The sequence below is a fragment of the Sebastes umbrosus genome, chromosome 21, assembly GCF_015220745.1.
Source record: "Sebastes umbrosus isolate fSebUmb1 chromosome 21, fSebUmb1.pri, whole genome shotgun sequence".
Taxonomy (NCBI): Eukaryota; Metazoa; Chordata; class Actinopteri; order Perciformes; family Sebastidae; genus Sebastes; species Sebastes umbrosus.
Window position 1 is genome coordinate 11,135,882 of NC_051289.1, and position 13,773 is coordinate 11,149,654.

A 13,773-nucleotide genomic window follows, 5' to 3' on the forward strand; every position below is an offset into this window, starting at 1 on the left:
GTGAACAAAGCATCCCCAGGGGAGGGTGCATGAGAGAATGAGTGATATGCAGAGAGACCAGTTGAGCAGCTCTGACAGCATCATCAGAAACTAGCAGGTCAAACAGGCAAACAACACATTGTTCTTTTTTTTCCCCATGTTTTAATTCTTTGGGAGTCACATGAAAGTATTGGACAGCAGAGCGTCGACTCACATTCACACAGTAAAAGTACAAGACACAGCACGGCGTGAAACACAACCATAAAAACCAAAAACATAAAGAAAAAGGAACGACAAAAGCCTTCACGTCAAAATGCTGCTGGCAATAAATAGGCTGATCTTATTAAATTTATATTCAATAATCTTCTGTACAGATGGTCTATGAATTACAATACATCAACCGAACAATCAGGAAGAGCAACACGGATACATAAAAAGAAATCATGTAAACAGAGAAAGGAAGAGATTCCTCTTTCGTACACACATTTCACGCACACACGATCAACGACCATGCAGAGGATCCAGAGTGCGCCTATATGAGGCAACAAATAATAATGAATACAGTACATCTTTCTCTTTTTCCCTCCACATGAAATGGCACACACACATTCATACAATCACTCACAAAAAAAAAAAAAAGGAGCACAGGGGGAGCACGTGGGGTTTTTGGGGATACGAGGAATGTGATTCTGCAGTGGAGGGGTCAGAGATGAAAACTGGAGAGGGTCTTGAGAGGTGGAGGCCTACTCTTCCAGCGTGCGGAAGCTATTCTGCATGTCCTCCAATAGCTGAGCGTACTCGGCCTTGATCTTAACCTCGCCTTCCTTCACCGGGTCCTGTGCAACAAAGAAATACAGTCTTACATCGTGAACACAAAACAGCAGACTCTGTGCATGATCTGTGGTGCTTGAGCTATGGACGTCATCCTCATGGTGTCCTATAAGTGTCATTAAAAATACAATTATCATATTAAATACGCTGTCCCTTCCTCCTGGAACAATGTACAGACTTGAAACTGTCAGAGCTTTTGGTTAATTAAATGTATTCATGCATCTTAACTGGATATCATCTACACACTGTCTTTGCCTGTTTATGTTGTGTGCATTTATTGTTGTAACGATGTTTTCATGCCACCCTCTTGGCCAGTTTCTCTTGAAAAATGACAAAAGAAAACTAGATGGGAATATGCGGCGTTACTTTGTTTTTGTGTCCATGTGTGTCAGGTGAGGCCCAGTCTCAAGGCGGTTTTCTTTTGTGATGATTAATTGCCTGTTAATTTGTATTAATGGCAATCAAGTTAAAAAAAAAGAAAAGAAAACCCGATGGGTGGAGGTCATTGCATAAGATGTAGTTAAAACAATTCAACTTTCCAGTTCCTTATGTGATTGTCTCAACTCTGAAATGTGTCGCAGCAAACAATATGTCAACAAGCTGAAAATAAATCAGCACTAAGAGACTCTTCGTCTGATGTAAAGGCAGACTTCCTGCCGCACATTACAAACCAAGAATACTGTATGTTCATAAAGCATAAGTCAAATTTGGCAAACATTTAAAACAGTGGTTCTCCACCATTTACCTTGTGTCCTCTGCAGAATGCTTTAAATATAAATAATTTTCTACATTAGCTGGCACTGCTAAATATCAAACAACTCATGTATTTATTTATCTTTTAATTCCTTCCTTATTAATACCATCTAGTTATTTTGTTTTCAAAAACTGTATTATTGTCTTTTTTTATTTTTTATTTATTTAAGATGTTGTTACTAAAATTATTATGACTATTATTTCATCCTTTTTTTGGTTTGTTATGTATCATGTGAAGCTCTGTATGTCAACTTGTTTCTTAGTCTTTTCTTGGGTATTTCTCCTTTTTTATTGGTGCAAAAACAAAACAGCAGATGTACCAATAAAAATAAATAAATAATAAAAGAAATTACAGAGAATATTATTTTCCCTTTGATTTCTTTTGGTTATGAGTCTTATATCTTGAAAAATATTCCATACTTTTACAAGAAATAAAGCAAAAAGTCAAAAGTTTAAAAAAAATCTGATATGTTAGGGTAGGAAGAACAAATTCCTGCTTTTTTGCTATCCATGAAATTAAAATCACAAATGGCAGAGGAGACATATACAAGCTTTTGCAGGCATATACATACACACACCTTGAATTTCATTGAGCTGAGCCTGTAGAGGATTTCTCCCATGTGCTCCTTGATCATGGCCCAAGTGATCTTGTTGTCGCTCTGAGCCGTGGTCTCCACTGCGTGCCGCGCCATGTCGTAGAAAGAGATCGTGTTGGAGAGGATGCCCACTGTCTTGTAGAAGGGACAGAACCTGAGGAGATGGACACAGAGCAGTCAGACATTTTGGATCCAATACCTAACAGTCAAGTTTCACTTTTTCTCCAGGGGGAGATAGTCCTACATCTATTTGAACTCTGTGTGACTAAAAGTGAGCGAGCACATGCTGTGTTGTGTATGATGTTACCTGTCATAAGGAGTGTAACCGTTCTGCTGCAGGAAGTCATCTTTGAGCAGTTTGGCGACCTCCAGGGTGATTTTATCCGTTTCTGCCAGTGACGCCTGTTAAAAAGATAATTTAAATGGAAAAAAAAATGTGTTGGAGCGAGCAGATATGGGATAAATGTGTGATTTTTTTTTCGATGCGTGTCTGACTTTGAAGCTTCATACAGGAAAAGTAGAAAATCAGTTCAAAGTTCATCCAAAAATGAAACCGCTGCAGCCGACTTTCTCCTGAATTACCTTTCCGACGAGCTGCACGATCTCAGCCAGGTCCTCCTCCTCCTGCAGGATCTCCTTGGTCTTGGTACGCAGGGGCACAAACTCGGGGAAGTGCTTGTCGTAATACTCATCAAGAGCGCGACTGTATTTGCTGTAGCTGATCAGCCAGTTCACTGAAGGGAAGTGCTTCCTCTGAGCCAGCTTCTTATCCAGACCCCAGAACACCTGAGAGAGGAAATAACCCCAACATAATAAAGCAAAGACCGGAGCACCTTTAATCAACAAAGCTTGATTAGAATCTGAATTTGTTAATTTACCTGTACAATACCGAGGGTGGCTGAAGTGACAGGGTCAGAGAAGTCACCACCAGGAGGCGATACACTGAGAAAGGTTCAAACAGGGAACTTAGTTACAGTCCATACAACATGTGCAGAGTAATGTCTCCCTCTAGTGGGACAAAGCTGTACTCACGCTCCTACAATACTGACGCTGCCCTCCCTCTCAGGGTTACCCAGACACTTCACCCTTCCAGCACGCTCATAGAAGGAGGCGAGACGGGCGCCCAGGTAGGCAGGATAACCACTGTCTGTGGGCAGATACACAAAATACGGTTTGTTCAGAGGTCACTGGTGACATACAAAAGAGGTTAGAGAGTTGCACCACAAAACAAAGAAGCACTCCAACTACTGTAGAGGGGAATTTAAGGATTAGAAATGTTAACTAACACTGATGGTGCATTCAGCTCAAAGATTGTCTTCACATTTGTGCACCAGTTCACATACTTTTACGATTTAGAGGAAGGCAAAAAAGCATCATTGACCCTGATCATTAAATGAAGTTGTGATTTTAACCTCAGACACTAAGAATTGTGTGTTTCAATAAACACTTTATTGTACTGCAACTAAAGCCCAGATGGAAGTAGGGCTGCAAACAACACTTATTTCAATCATTAATTAATCCATACATTTCCTTTATTAATGGTTTAAGCTATAAATTGCAAAAACGTATGTAGGGCTGCCCCCTCTTAATCGACTAATCGGTCCTTTTGGTCTGATTTCTTTAGTTGATTAGTCATTTTTTATGCATTTTTCATGTTGAATGACTTATTTCCAAACTTATGAGCACATCTCTGGTAAACACAAGATTTTTTCTTTGTGGAGAAACTCAGTTTTACAGATTAAATTTTTCCAATTCAATTTATTTTTATATAGCGTCAAATCATAACAGAAGCTATCTCGAGACGCAGATCTGTCGATTAAATCAACAAATCTAATAGAAGAGTGTTAGTTGACTACGAATATCTTTAGTCGAGGACATCACAAGTAGGGCTGCATGATTTTGAAAAAATATCTAATTACAATCATTTTGACTGGTATTGCAGTTGTGATATGATTTGTGATGTTAGAGGGAATGATCATTTTTCCATCATTATTCTCATTTTCATTGAAAAACATATTAAAATGATTCTGGTGTGATTTTTGCAGGGATCTGTACCAAACAAAGATGTTTTCTAAAGTCTGTAGAATATGATGTGTAGGCCAGGACATCTCTGCAGCACAACAATATTTAATTTAAAATGGTATTTTGACACAAATTTTGCCTTTAACAAATATTGCATTTCCTGCGATTTGAAAATTGCAATAGGCCATACTGCAATTTCGATAAAACTTTGATTAATTATGCAGCCCTACTTCAAATGAGTTGTTTTGTATGACCAGCAGTCCAAAAAAAAAACAAATATACTCAGTTCACCATCAAAGAAGACAGAAAAAATGCAAATATTCACATTTAAGAACCTGGAACCATTGAATTTTTGGCATTTTTGCTGCATTTAAATTAGTCAATCAACTAACCATCTAATCGTTTAAACAGTAGTTGGAATGAATCTAATGCCTCCAGCTCTCATTATAATCTCTAGGAGACTCTAAACTTACCGGCAGGCATCTCCGCCAGACGGCCAGAAATCTCTCTGAGAGCTTCGGCCCAACGGGAGGTGGAGTCGGCCATCATGCTCACGTTGTATCCCATGTCTCTGAAGTACTCAGACAGCGTGATTCCTGCCAAAACAAACTGAGTTAGCATGCACCACTAATGTGTGTTAATCTACATGCAATCAGAGAGAGAGAGCGAATGAGACTTTTTATTTACCTGTGTAGATGGAGGCTTCTCTGGCAGCTACAGGCATGTTGGAGGTGTTGGCCACCAGGGCTGTTCTCTTCATGATGCTCTCCGTCTTCCCGTCCACTTCCATGGTCAGCTCAGGGAAGTCTCTCAGTACTTCTGACATCTCGTTACCACGCTCCCCGCAGCCTACGTAGACGATGACGTCACTGTTGGAGTACTTGGACAGGGACTGAGAGATGACGGTCTTTCCGCAGCCGAAGGCTCCTGGGATGGCTGTGGTTCCTCCCTGCACACATCTTCAGACACACAAGAGAGGAGAGTTCAGGGTGGGGAAACCATTTTCAATATGACTGTCTTAAAAGGGTTAAAAGTAGGATGTGAGACTTACGGGAAAAGGGCGTCCAGCACTCTCTGTCCGGTCAGCAGCGGGTGATTAGCTGGCAGCTTCTCTGTGACGGGTCGTATTTGTCTGACAGGCCACACCTGCACCATGGTGAACTTCTCCTTCACCCCCTCAAACTCCAGCTCCATCACCACATCCTGACACAGAAACACACACACCATCAACACAAAGCAACATCTAACAGTCCCAGCTGCGGCCGCAGGTGCGGTGAACTCACAGAGACGTCGTAGTTTCCAGGTGGAGCCACGTAGGTTACGGTGCCTCTGTTCCTGGGAGGCAGCATGATCTTGTGCTTGATGAGGGAGTTCTCGAACACCGTGCCGTAGATGTCTCCTCCTGTGATGTGACTGCCAACCTAACGGCGATTAAAAAAAAAATAAGTTAACATGAATAATTTAATAAACATGTCCAGCTGAAGGTTTGGAGTCGGAACAGACACTCACCCGCACGCTCTTGCCGGGAGTAAACTCCCACTTGATGTCTCGGTTGAGGGCTCCGATGTTTACACCTCTGGGGATGTAGATGCTCTGCGTGATGTCATTGATGTCCTTTAGTGGTCGCTGGATACCATCAAAGATGGACCCCATGATTCCTGGACCCAACTCAACAGAGAGAGGTTTCCCCGTCCGCAGCACAGGATCTCCAACAGACACACCGGCTGCATCGAAGCTCAGGAAAAATGCCGGACTATATCTATATATTAACTTTTACATAGGCAAGATATTACGATGCATCAGAGTGTAACAGTCTGGATGAATGAAGTAATGATGTACATTTCATTTTTCATTAAAAGGGCAGGAAGGTAAGTTCTATAAGATATGATTACCTTTTATTTGTTTTAGGGCTGAAACTAACGATTATTGTCATTGTCGATTAATCGGTCGATTGTGTTCTCGATTAGTTGTTTGGTTTATAAAATGTCAGAAAATGGTGAAAAATATCGATCAGTGTTTCCCAAAGCTCGAGATGACGTCCTCAAATGTCTCGTTTTGTCCACAGCTCAAAGATCATCAGTTTACTGTCTAAAGAAACCAGAAAATATTCACAAGAATGGAATCAGAGAATTTTGACTTTTTTTTCTTAAAATATTATTATAACTGATTAATCGATTATCAAAATAGTTGCTGATTAATTTAATAGTCAACTAATCGATTAATCGTTGCAGCTCTAATTTGTTTACCTCTTCCCAGTTTATTGGAAGGAAATTTGCTGACCATATCTTAGCATTATTTACGTCCACTTTTGCTTTCCCTTTCTTCTTCCTTCTCGCTTTAGAATGAAGACATTTGCTTAATTATGTACTTAGATTTTTTTTTTTAAATCTTTGTTGTATGGGTTAAAAAAAATTATCTGTTGGGTTTAATGTAGGTCTGTCGCAATATGATTTATGATATTATTATCGTGGCCAAAAGAATTCATGATAACGATATTATCGCGATATCTATAAAAATAAAAAAAATCTGTAAATAATGCTATCAGTCAAATTCATCTTTGACTTTGTTTATTGTGCGTTTTGTCTCTTTTTTGGGAAATTAATTACACTCAAAATACGAGTATAGGGAGGTGCAGAGAGAGTCTGTAACCATAACTGTATATATAAAATGATTTAAGAGGCGCTGGATTATTTACACAATATTATCATAAGTGTATTATTAACATGATATCAATATTTAATTTTTAAATATCACAGTTATTGTCAATACCTGTGTCACGATATACCCTAGTTTAAAGGTATATATTGTCTATTAAATTATTGTATTTTGTATTGTATGATTCTTATACAGCTATTAATAAATACTATATTTCAGAATATAGGTCAGAATTCTTTAAAAACAGGTATTCAGCAGCGTTGTATCACTTTTCTCTCTCTCTTTTGTCATTTTTGGCCTGACTGACTCAAACAGATGGCTTAAAAGCAGCCGTACAATGGATCAATATGAAAGCTGTGGCATCGAGTAAAGACAGAGAATGGACGGTCACATGGTCAAAAGGATACACGTCTCCTCGTAGACCTGGATGGTGGCCATGTCTCCCTCCAGCCTGATGATCTCTCCCACCAGCTCACTGTGGCCGACACGGACCAGCTCATACATGGCTGCTCCTGCCATGGCTGTAGCTGTCACCACTACGAAAACAAACAAGTGTATAAATGATCAGATTGAATATAGGTTAAACAAACAAACCCCAGGAAGCTAGAGAGCAGAAGCTGAACAAGTCTGTCCTCTTTTATTTCCTGTTTCAGCTCAAATACTGTCGTAGAGCGTGCAGCCTGCGTCTGTTTTTAAATGCTTCTGCAGTAATTCTGTTGTGCTATAAGTGCAAAGTGGAGAAAGAGTTTGATAGCGTTGATGTGTGTGTGGTAGCCAACCTGGTCCGGAGACTCCATGGACGTATCCAAACTCGCTCTCCCTCTCCTCATCCCTGATCTTGGGCAGCTTGGACATGTCCATCTTCACCGGTTTATTAGTCGAACTGGAAGGAGAGCAGAGAGGAGAGGGATAATGTGAGGGAGACATCAAGCAACAGAGAACTACAGGAAAAGGGAAAATGAGCCAGAGCAGGAGGGGCCATCCTCTCCTCAGCAATACCACAACATAACCTCTGCGTCTACATTTTAATTATTGAGATCTTTTATTAGCAGTCATAAAGCAGCTGTGGTTAGGAGCGCTTTGATAACTGCTGTTACAGTTCTTTTCATATCAGACCACACAGTGCTACCAATCTGTTTAAGCACTGAGCCAACTGGTTAATATGAAAGAATTAAATCTTTATATGGCCACACAGGATAATCACTCCCTTTTTCTGACTTTAAACACTGACGCCAACACAAACTAGGGATGCACAGATACGATTCTGGATCGGATATCGGTGACAATGGGACAGATCTATTCAATTTGTGTAAGATTTATTATTTTAATAATAAAGAACAATTAAATTAATTTATATCTATGTATTTATTGGTCACATTTTGTTAGTCAAAAAAGTCGTATGGGTGCATCCCTAACAAACATAAAACATTTTGTTAATACATATAATACATTTCTTCTTCTGCATCATTCCCGGCATGATGTTTTAACACAAAATCGCTTTTCACAACTGATTAATTTAGACCGTACCAAATTAATTTTCACATTATAAAAACGTAGAAACAATAGGAATTGTATTCAAAGGTATTATTGAAAGAATCCACATATTCAGAGGTAAATATTTGCGTGGCACCGTGCTGGTACCTTGGTAGTGCCACATCACACTGTAACTATGGAAACCGACAGGAAAATACGGCAACATCACTGCTCACGACTCTGCATATCTCAGCATTACGGTGCATAATCTAGGCCATCCTCATCTCTTTCTCCTCCTTGGCTGCTTCAGGTGCAGTAGTAGTCAGCATGACGCGTTAGGCGGCCAACATTAGAGGGAAATCCCACAGAGCAGCATGTTCCTCGGTTTTCCCTTCACATTCACATTGCACTTGTGTAAATGCTCTTTTTCCATACAGACTGACAGATGTCTCCCATCTGCATCTTTGCATCTTCTGTCTCCTCTTATTTATATTTCTGTCGTTTTCACATCATCATATCTGCTAGATACTACCGTGACTCACTTTGGCTGCATGCAGGAGTAACACAAATACAAGCTGTCATCAGTCGTGACACAAGCCCATCCCCTCAGCACTGCAGATGCTGTGCACACATTACAGAGCAGCTTCATCTGCAAAATACTGTGTGCATTCCACACACTGCAGATCACACTACTTAAATGTGGTGTTTCTCATCCACTATCTGTCAATTATATCACACATACAGTACTCAACATGCATGCCCTTTTCTTGTCCTTCCCACTCAGATCTTCCTGTTTACGCTACGCCGCTTCTTAACCCATCTGTGCAGGAACAAAGCAGCTCCACCAATGGGTCGATGCAGGAATTACAAGAATGACACCTTCACTCTGATCTTCCTGCACATCATTTATATGAAAAAAAGACCAAAAACAAACAAAATCCCAGTACTTTCAGTTGGTAATTATGTGTTTCTCATTTCAAAGACAAACTGAGCACACCGTAAACATGTACAGGTATACCTAAAAGTTTAAGAGCCTCCAAAATGCAGCATACAGTTGGAAGATAAGGCCTATTGTCCTGATGATGAATTCACATAATATCACATCTCTCTACCTGCTTGAATAGCTTGAATTCAACAAACTGCATGTACATGTTGAAAAAAAAGCCTTTTATGACAATAATATCACACAGTATTTGTCACAAGCCTTTTTACAAGCAGTTAAGGTTACATCCTCTTGTTATAATCCTGGCAGTTAACAACAGTCATCACACTTCTGTGTGATCATATGATCCTGGCACATGACTGACTGGCTGGTCTGGTCTGTATGAGTCTCTTTAAGGAAGTGGAAAACTAGCATGGTGAAAAACTGGGAAGTACAAGTTATGACTGTGTGTGTGGACACACTGGAGATATTCTCCCACCCCTGACTACAATCCTCCACAGAAAATGGGCATGGGGCATACTAAAGATGATTTACCCTGCTTTATTAAACTGCTGCTGACCTTTTGATGTTATGTTGGCTTAATTTGTGATGGATAGTAGGCTAAAGAAAGGTGGGAATGGTCAACTGTTGACAACGGATGTCAAATTAAAAGTGAAACAAAGCTTGTAAACTAGGCAGGGCCTAAAATTATTTTTTTTCCTCACATGCCACTGTGGCAGGTCACTGAACATTTTTTACGAGCCACACAATTTTTTAGTCTGCCACTTCTAAAATATATGTAGAACGCTTTAGAATCGTAAACACTAGGATTGTGTTTTGGCAAGAATCTGGCGATACTATAGCCTACATATCATGATACAGGGGTTACAATTCAATATATTGCGACTTTTTAAAAATCAAATTTTAGGAAAACTGTCATAGTATAAAGAACACACCGCTATATGCATACATCGATTCTCAAAAAACGTGTATTGCTTTCTAATTAATAGTTTACAAGCAAAGATTAACTCAGTCAATACTTTATTTTACTTACAAAGAGATGCATCCTCTGTTATAAAAGCAAATCCTACTATTCTGATTGCATAAAATGTGCCATGGTGGCAGGTGACCTAAAATTCTTACCTGCCACAGCCAACATTTACCCTGTATTTGGCAGCTGGCAGGTGCTAATTTCATTCCCTGAAACCAGGCAGAGACTAGTTTACTGTACCTGTTTTTTTTTTCTCTTATTGAGGGCTGAAAGCAGACTTTTAGTTTATCATTACTGGACATTTGGGCTAAAGGAAAAGTTAACAACACTGAGAAGAACATGCATAGGCTATGAAGGTATTGCTGCAGAAAATAAGCTCAGAAATGTCACATGTAGGTGACAAAAACATCCTGACACATTGATGTTAATTGCAAAAACTCCTTGAATGCAGGTATAGCTGCTGCTCGCATGAAATTAATTGTTTTAGTGGAGAAAAAAAAACATAACAATAGTACATATTTAATGGCCATTTATACTATGTAATATGATGAATTTTAAATGAATGCTATTCTAAAATAAAAATAAAAATAAAAAAGTAGTTACAGGTGCCACTTGCATAGGCGGTGACCTACAATTTCTTCAACTTCATAGTCAAAAACATATAATACAAATAAATAATAAATATTTTTCATAATAAGATATTCTCATATTTTGTGTATATACTTTTATTAATGCTCTTATAAATGGAGGATATTTTTTTACTTAGTTTATATAGGAAAAAATAGTAAAGACTTACTTTCATCATCCCTCTCTGGCCATTTTATTCTGCTTTCTAAATTGTATTTTACCCCCAGATGTTTCTTGTTTTTATGATCCCTCTGTTGATTGTATTTTATTCTTTGCTGATTTATTATTTTTGAATGCAGGTATAGCTGCTTGCATGAAACTAATTGTTTTAGTGGAGAGAAAAACCCATAAGATTAGTACATATTTAATGGCATAAAAATGACATAATATGCTTTGAAACTGGCCTCAATGCAGGATTTTCAGTTTGACAGCAAGCTTGCAAGGTGAGGCTAAAATCAGGCGGATAAATCATGAATTAACATGTCAAATAATTCCACTTTTTACTAGAAAACCTCGTCATCTAGCTCCGTATGTACTCAGTGTTATGGAAAGCAAGACTGGTCTCTTGGCCTGGATGACACATTGCTAGATCTACCATTTTGGCGCAACGTCAGCTACATTATTTCATAAACAACAATACAACACAAGCCAATGTCTGACTATAATATCATAGTTATATTAAAGATATGTAATAGTTACCTTTGTGGTAGTGAAGTGGTGGTTTACTGTCTTGCCTCGACACCGAGAGAGAGAGGAACGATGGGTGCTGCGGTGCGTGACAGCAGACTGAAGATCAGCTGACTTCATTCACTCTGCTGCTGTTGCTCCGTTTTACTGCTGGAGCCCTGCAACTGACGCCATTTTGGATCCGCCCACGGAGCCACTGCCGCAAAGAGTTTTACAACGTTGGTGATCGACTGCTCTAGATGGATATTCGTCTACAGCATGAGCAAGAGTACATTGTCCTATTTTTTTTCCTATATAAACTAAGTCAAAAATACCTCCATTTATAAGACCATCAATAAAAGTATATACACAAAAATATGAGATTATTTTATTATGAAATATATTTATTATTTATTAATATTATATTATATTATATTATATTATAAATAAAAAATATTTATACTATGTAATATGATGCATTTTAAATGAATGCTATTCTAAAATTAAAATAAAAATAATAAAGTAGTGACAGGAGCCACTTGCATAGAGTGATAGACATAGAGATATAGACTACATATATGTTTTTAAGACATGCATGCATACTTAATTTTACAGTACAGGAAGGAGTCTATCTCTTACGTGCTGAATATCTTTACAGCAACGTTTGAGCCAAAATGGAGGCGCTATCACACATCTCTGTGATTAATTATTTTCTCCATCTAAGTATCTCTTTCTTACAAATAAACATCACATAATATAAAATGTCTAAAATGTTAAAGAAAATAAATGTTACATGTCAAAGAATTGTGTTTATATCTATCTAAAGTGGTCTGGTAATGTATGTAAGGGCAGGGTTTATGATTTTAATTTTGTTTTTCGTGACAGTGTATCAAAAAGCATTTTAGCTTTTTTTTAATTTAATTTAGCAAAACAACAGAAACAGCTTAAAAAAAAATTAAAGTACTTATAATAAGCATAAATGTGAGGGTGATTTTGCCCTGAGGAAGCCTCACAGGCTGTGCCTCGCTCGCTATGATTGTCAGATCTTAATCCCAATCATGGCCCCAGCAAACTCTAACCTTCTCTTCTCAAATTTGACGACACCATATATTTTTATAGCACAAGAAATATGGTTATTAAAAGTATCTAACGTGGCTATTTTAAAAATGCTGTAATGTAACCAAACACTTTCAGTGCAACAACACATAATAGATGTAACTCACATTTTGCCTTTTATTTACTCCTCTACTTCATGTTTGTTTGTTTTTTTGTTTTTTTACATTTATCCTTTGATATTGCAATATATTGTTATTAATTGTTTTTATTTGTTTGTTTGTTTTTTATTGACACAACAAACATCAATTACTTCTTTATTATTTTCTTCCATTTACATGCATGTTTTTTTTAAATATCTATATATTGTAATTTTACTTATATACTATATGCTTCAACTATAAATTGTGTTACCTTCATCACAATGCTCAAATGTTTTTTTTGCCTAAAATGGCTCTTTTGATAGTAAAGGTTGCTGAACCCTGCTCTACAGCATGAGCAAGAGTACATTTTTACTATTTTTTTACTATATAAACTAAGTCCAAAATACCCTTCACTTATAAAACCATCAATAAAGGTATATAAACAAAAATATGAGAATATTTTATTATGAAAAATATAAATAGGACTGTAGATGTTGACTATGAAGTTGAAGAAATTGTAGGTCACCACCTATGCAAGTGGCTCCTGTCACTACTTTTTTTTATTTATTTTTTGGCATTTTGGCTCAAACGTTGCTGTAAAGATATTCAGCACGTAAGAGATAGACTCCTTCCTGTACTGTAAAATTAAGTATGCATGCATGTCTAAAAAATATATATGTAGTCTATATCTCTATGTCTATCACTCTATGCAAGTGGCTCCTGTCACTACTTTATTGTTTTTATTTTTATTTTAGAATAGCATTCATTTAAAATGCATAATATTACATAGTATAAATATTACTGCAAGTAAATTCCAAATACAATTATGCATACTTAAAACAAAAAAAATTGCAGTACGTTTGATAACAATTTTACAGCCTGGCTCTTCCAAAGGTGTTCTTTTATGTCATTAAATTTAATTATTTACAATTGAACATGGGAAGCTTTCACCTTAGATATTGCACAAAAAAAGCAAAGAAATGATAAAAAAAGCGAGCTTCAATCCCTGAATACAACGAAACACTTTCAGTAGATATCCTGAGAGACAAAACTCAGGGGTTC

General features: G+C 37.7%; 1 protein-coding gene across 1 annotated transcript; it reads right to left on the reverse strand.

Annotated features, from left to right (window-relative positions):
- Window positions 1-121: 121 nt before the first annotated feature.
- On the reverse strand, window positions 122-11,728 carry atp6v1ab (ATPase H+ transporting V1 subunit Ab). Its single transcript, XM_037757540.1, has 14 exons — window positions 11,549-11,728; window positions 7,616-7,719; window positions 7,244-7,372; window positions 5,691-5,905; window positions 5,465-5,602; window positions 5,233-5,384; window positions 4,869-5,140; window positions 4,655-4,777; window positions 3,192-3,306; window positions 3,038-3,101; window positions 2,742-2,945; window positions 2,467-2,561; window positions 2,142-2,313; window positions 122-815 (listed from the first exon to the last, which is right to left on the reverse strand). Exons 2-14 carry the CDS (start codon window positions 7,695-7,697, stop codon window positions 723-725), a joined length of 1,854 nt encoding a protein of 617 aa, XP_037613468.1. The 5' UTR covers window positions 7,698-7,719; window positions 11,549-11,728; the 3' UTR covers window positions 122-722.
- Between the last annotated feature and the right edge of the window lie 2,045 nt (window positions 11,729-13,773).

What these genes read in the sequence shown, in the direction of transcription:
- atp6v1ab (XM_037757540.1), bottom strand. Translation starts at nt 7,697, where the DNA reads ATGGACATGTCCAAGCTGCCCAAGATCAGGGATGAGGAGAGGGAGAGC. An exon ending in CCAGGTCTACGAGGAGACGT is followed by an intron (nt 5,906 to 7,243) that starts GTATCCTTTTGA and finishes GCTTCGATGCAG; the next exon opens with CCGGTGTGTCTGTTGGAGAT. An exon ending in GTGCTGGACGCCCTTTTCCC is followed by an intron (nt 5,141 to 5,232) that starts GTAAGTCTCACA and finishes GTGTGTCTGAAG; the next exon opens with ATGTGTGCAGGGAGGAACCA.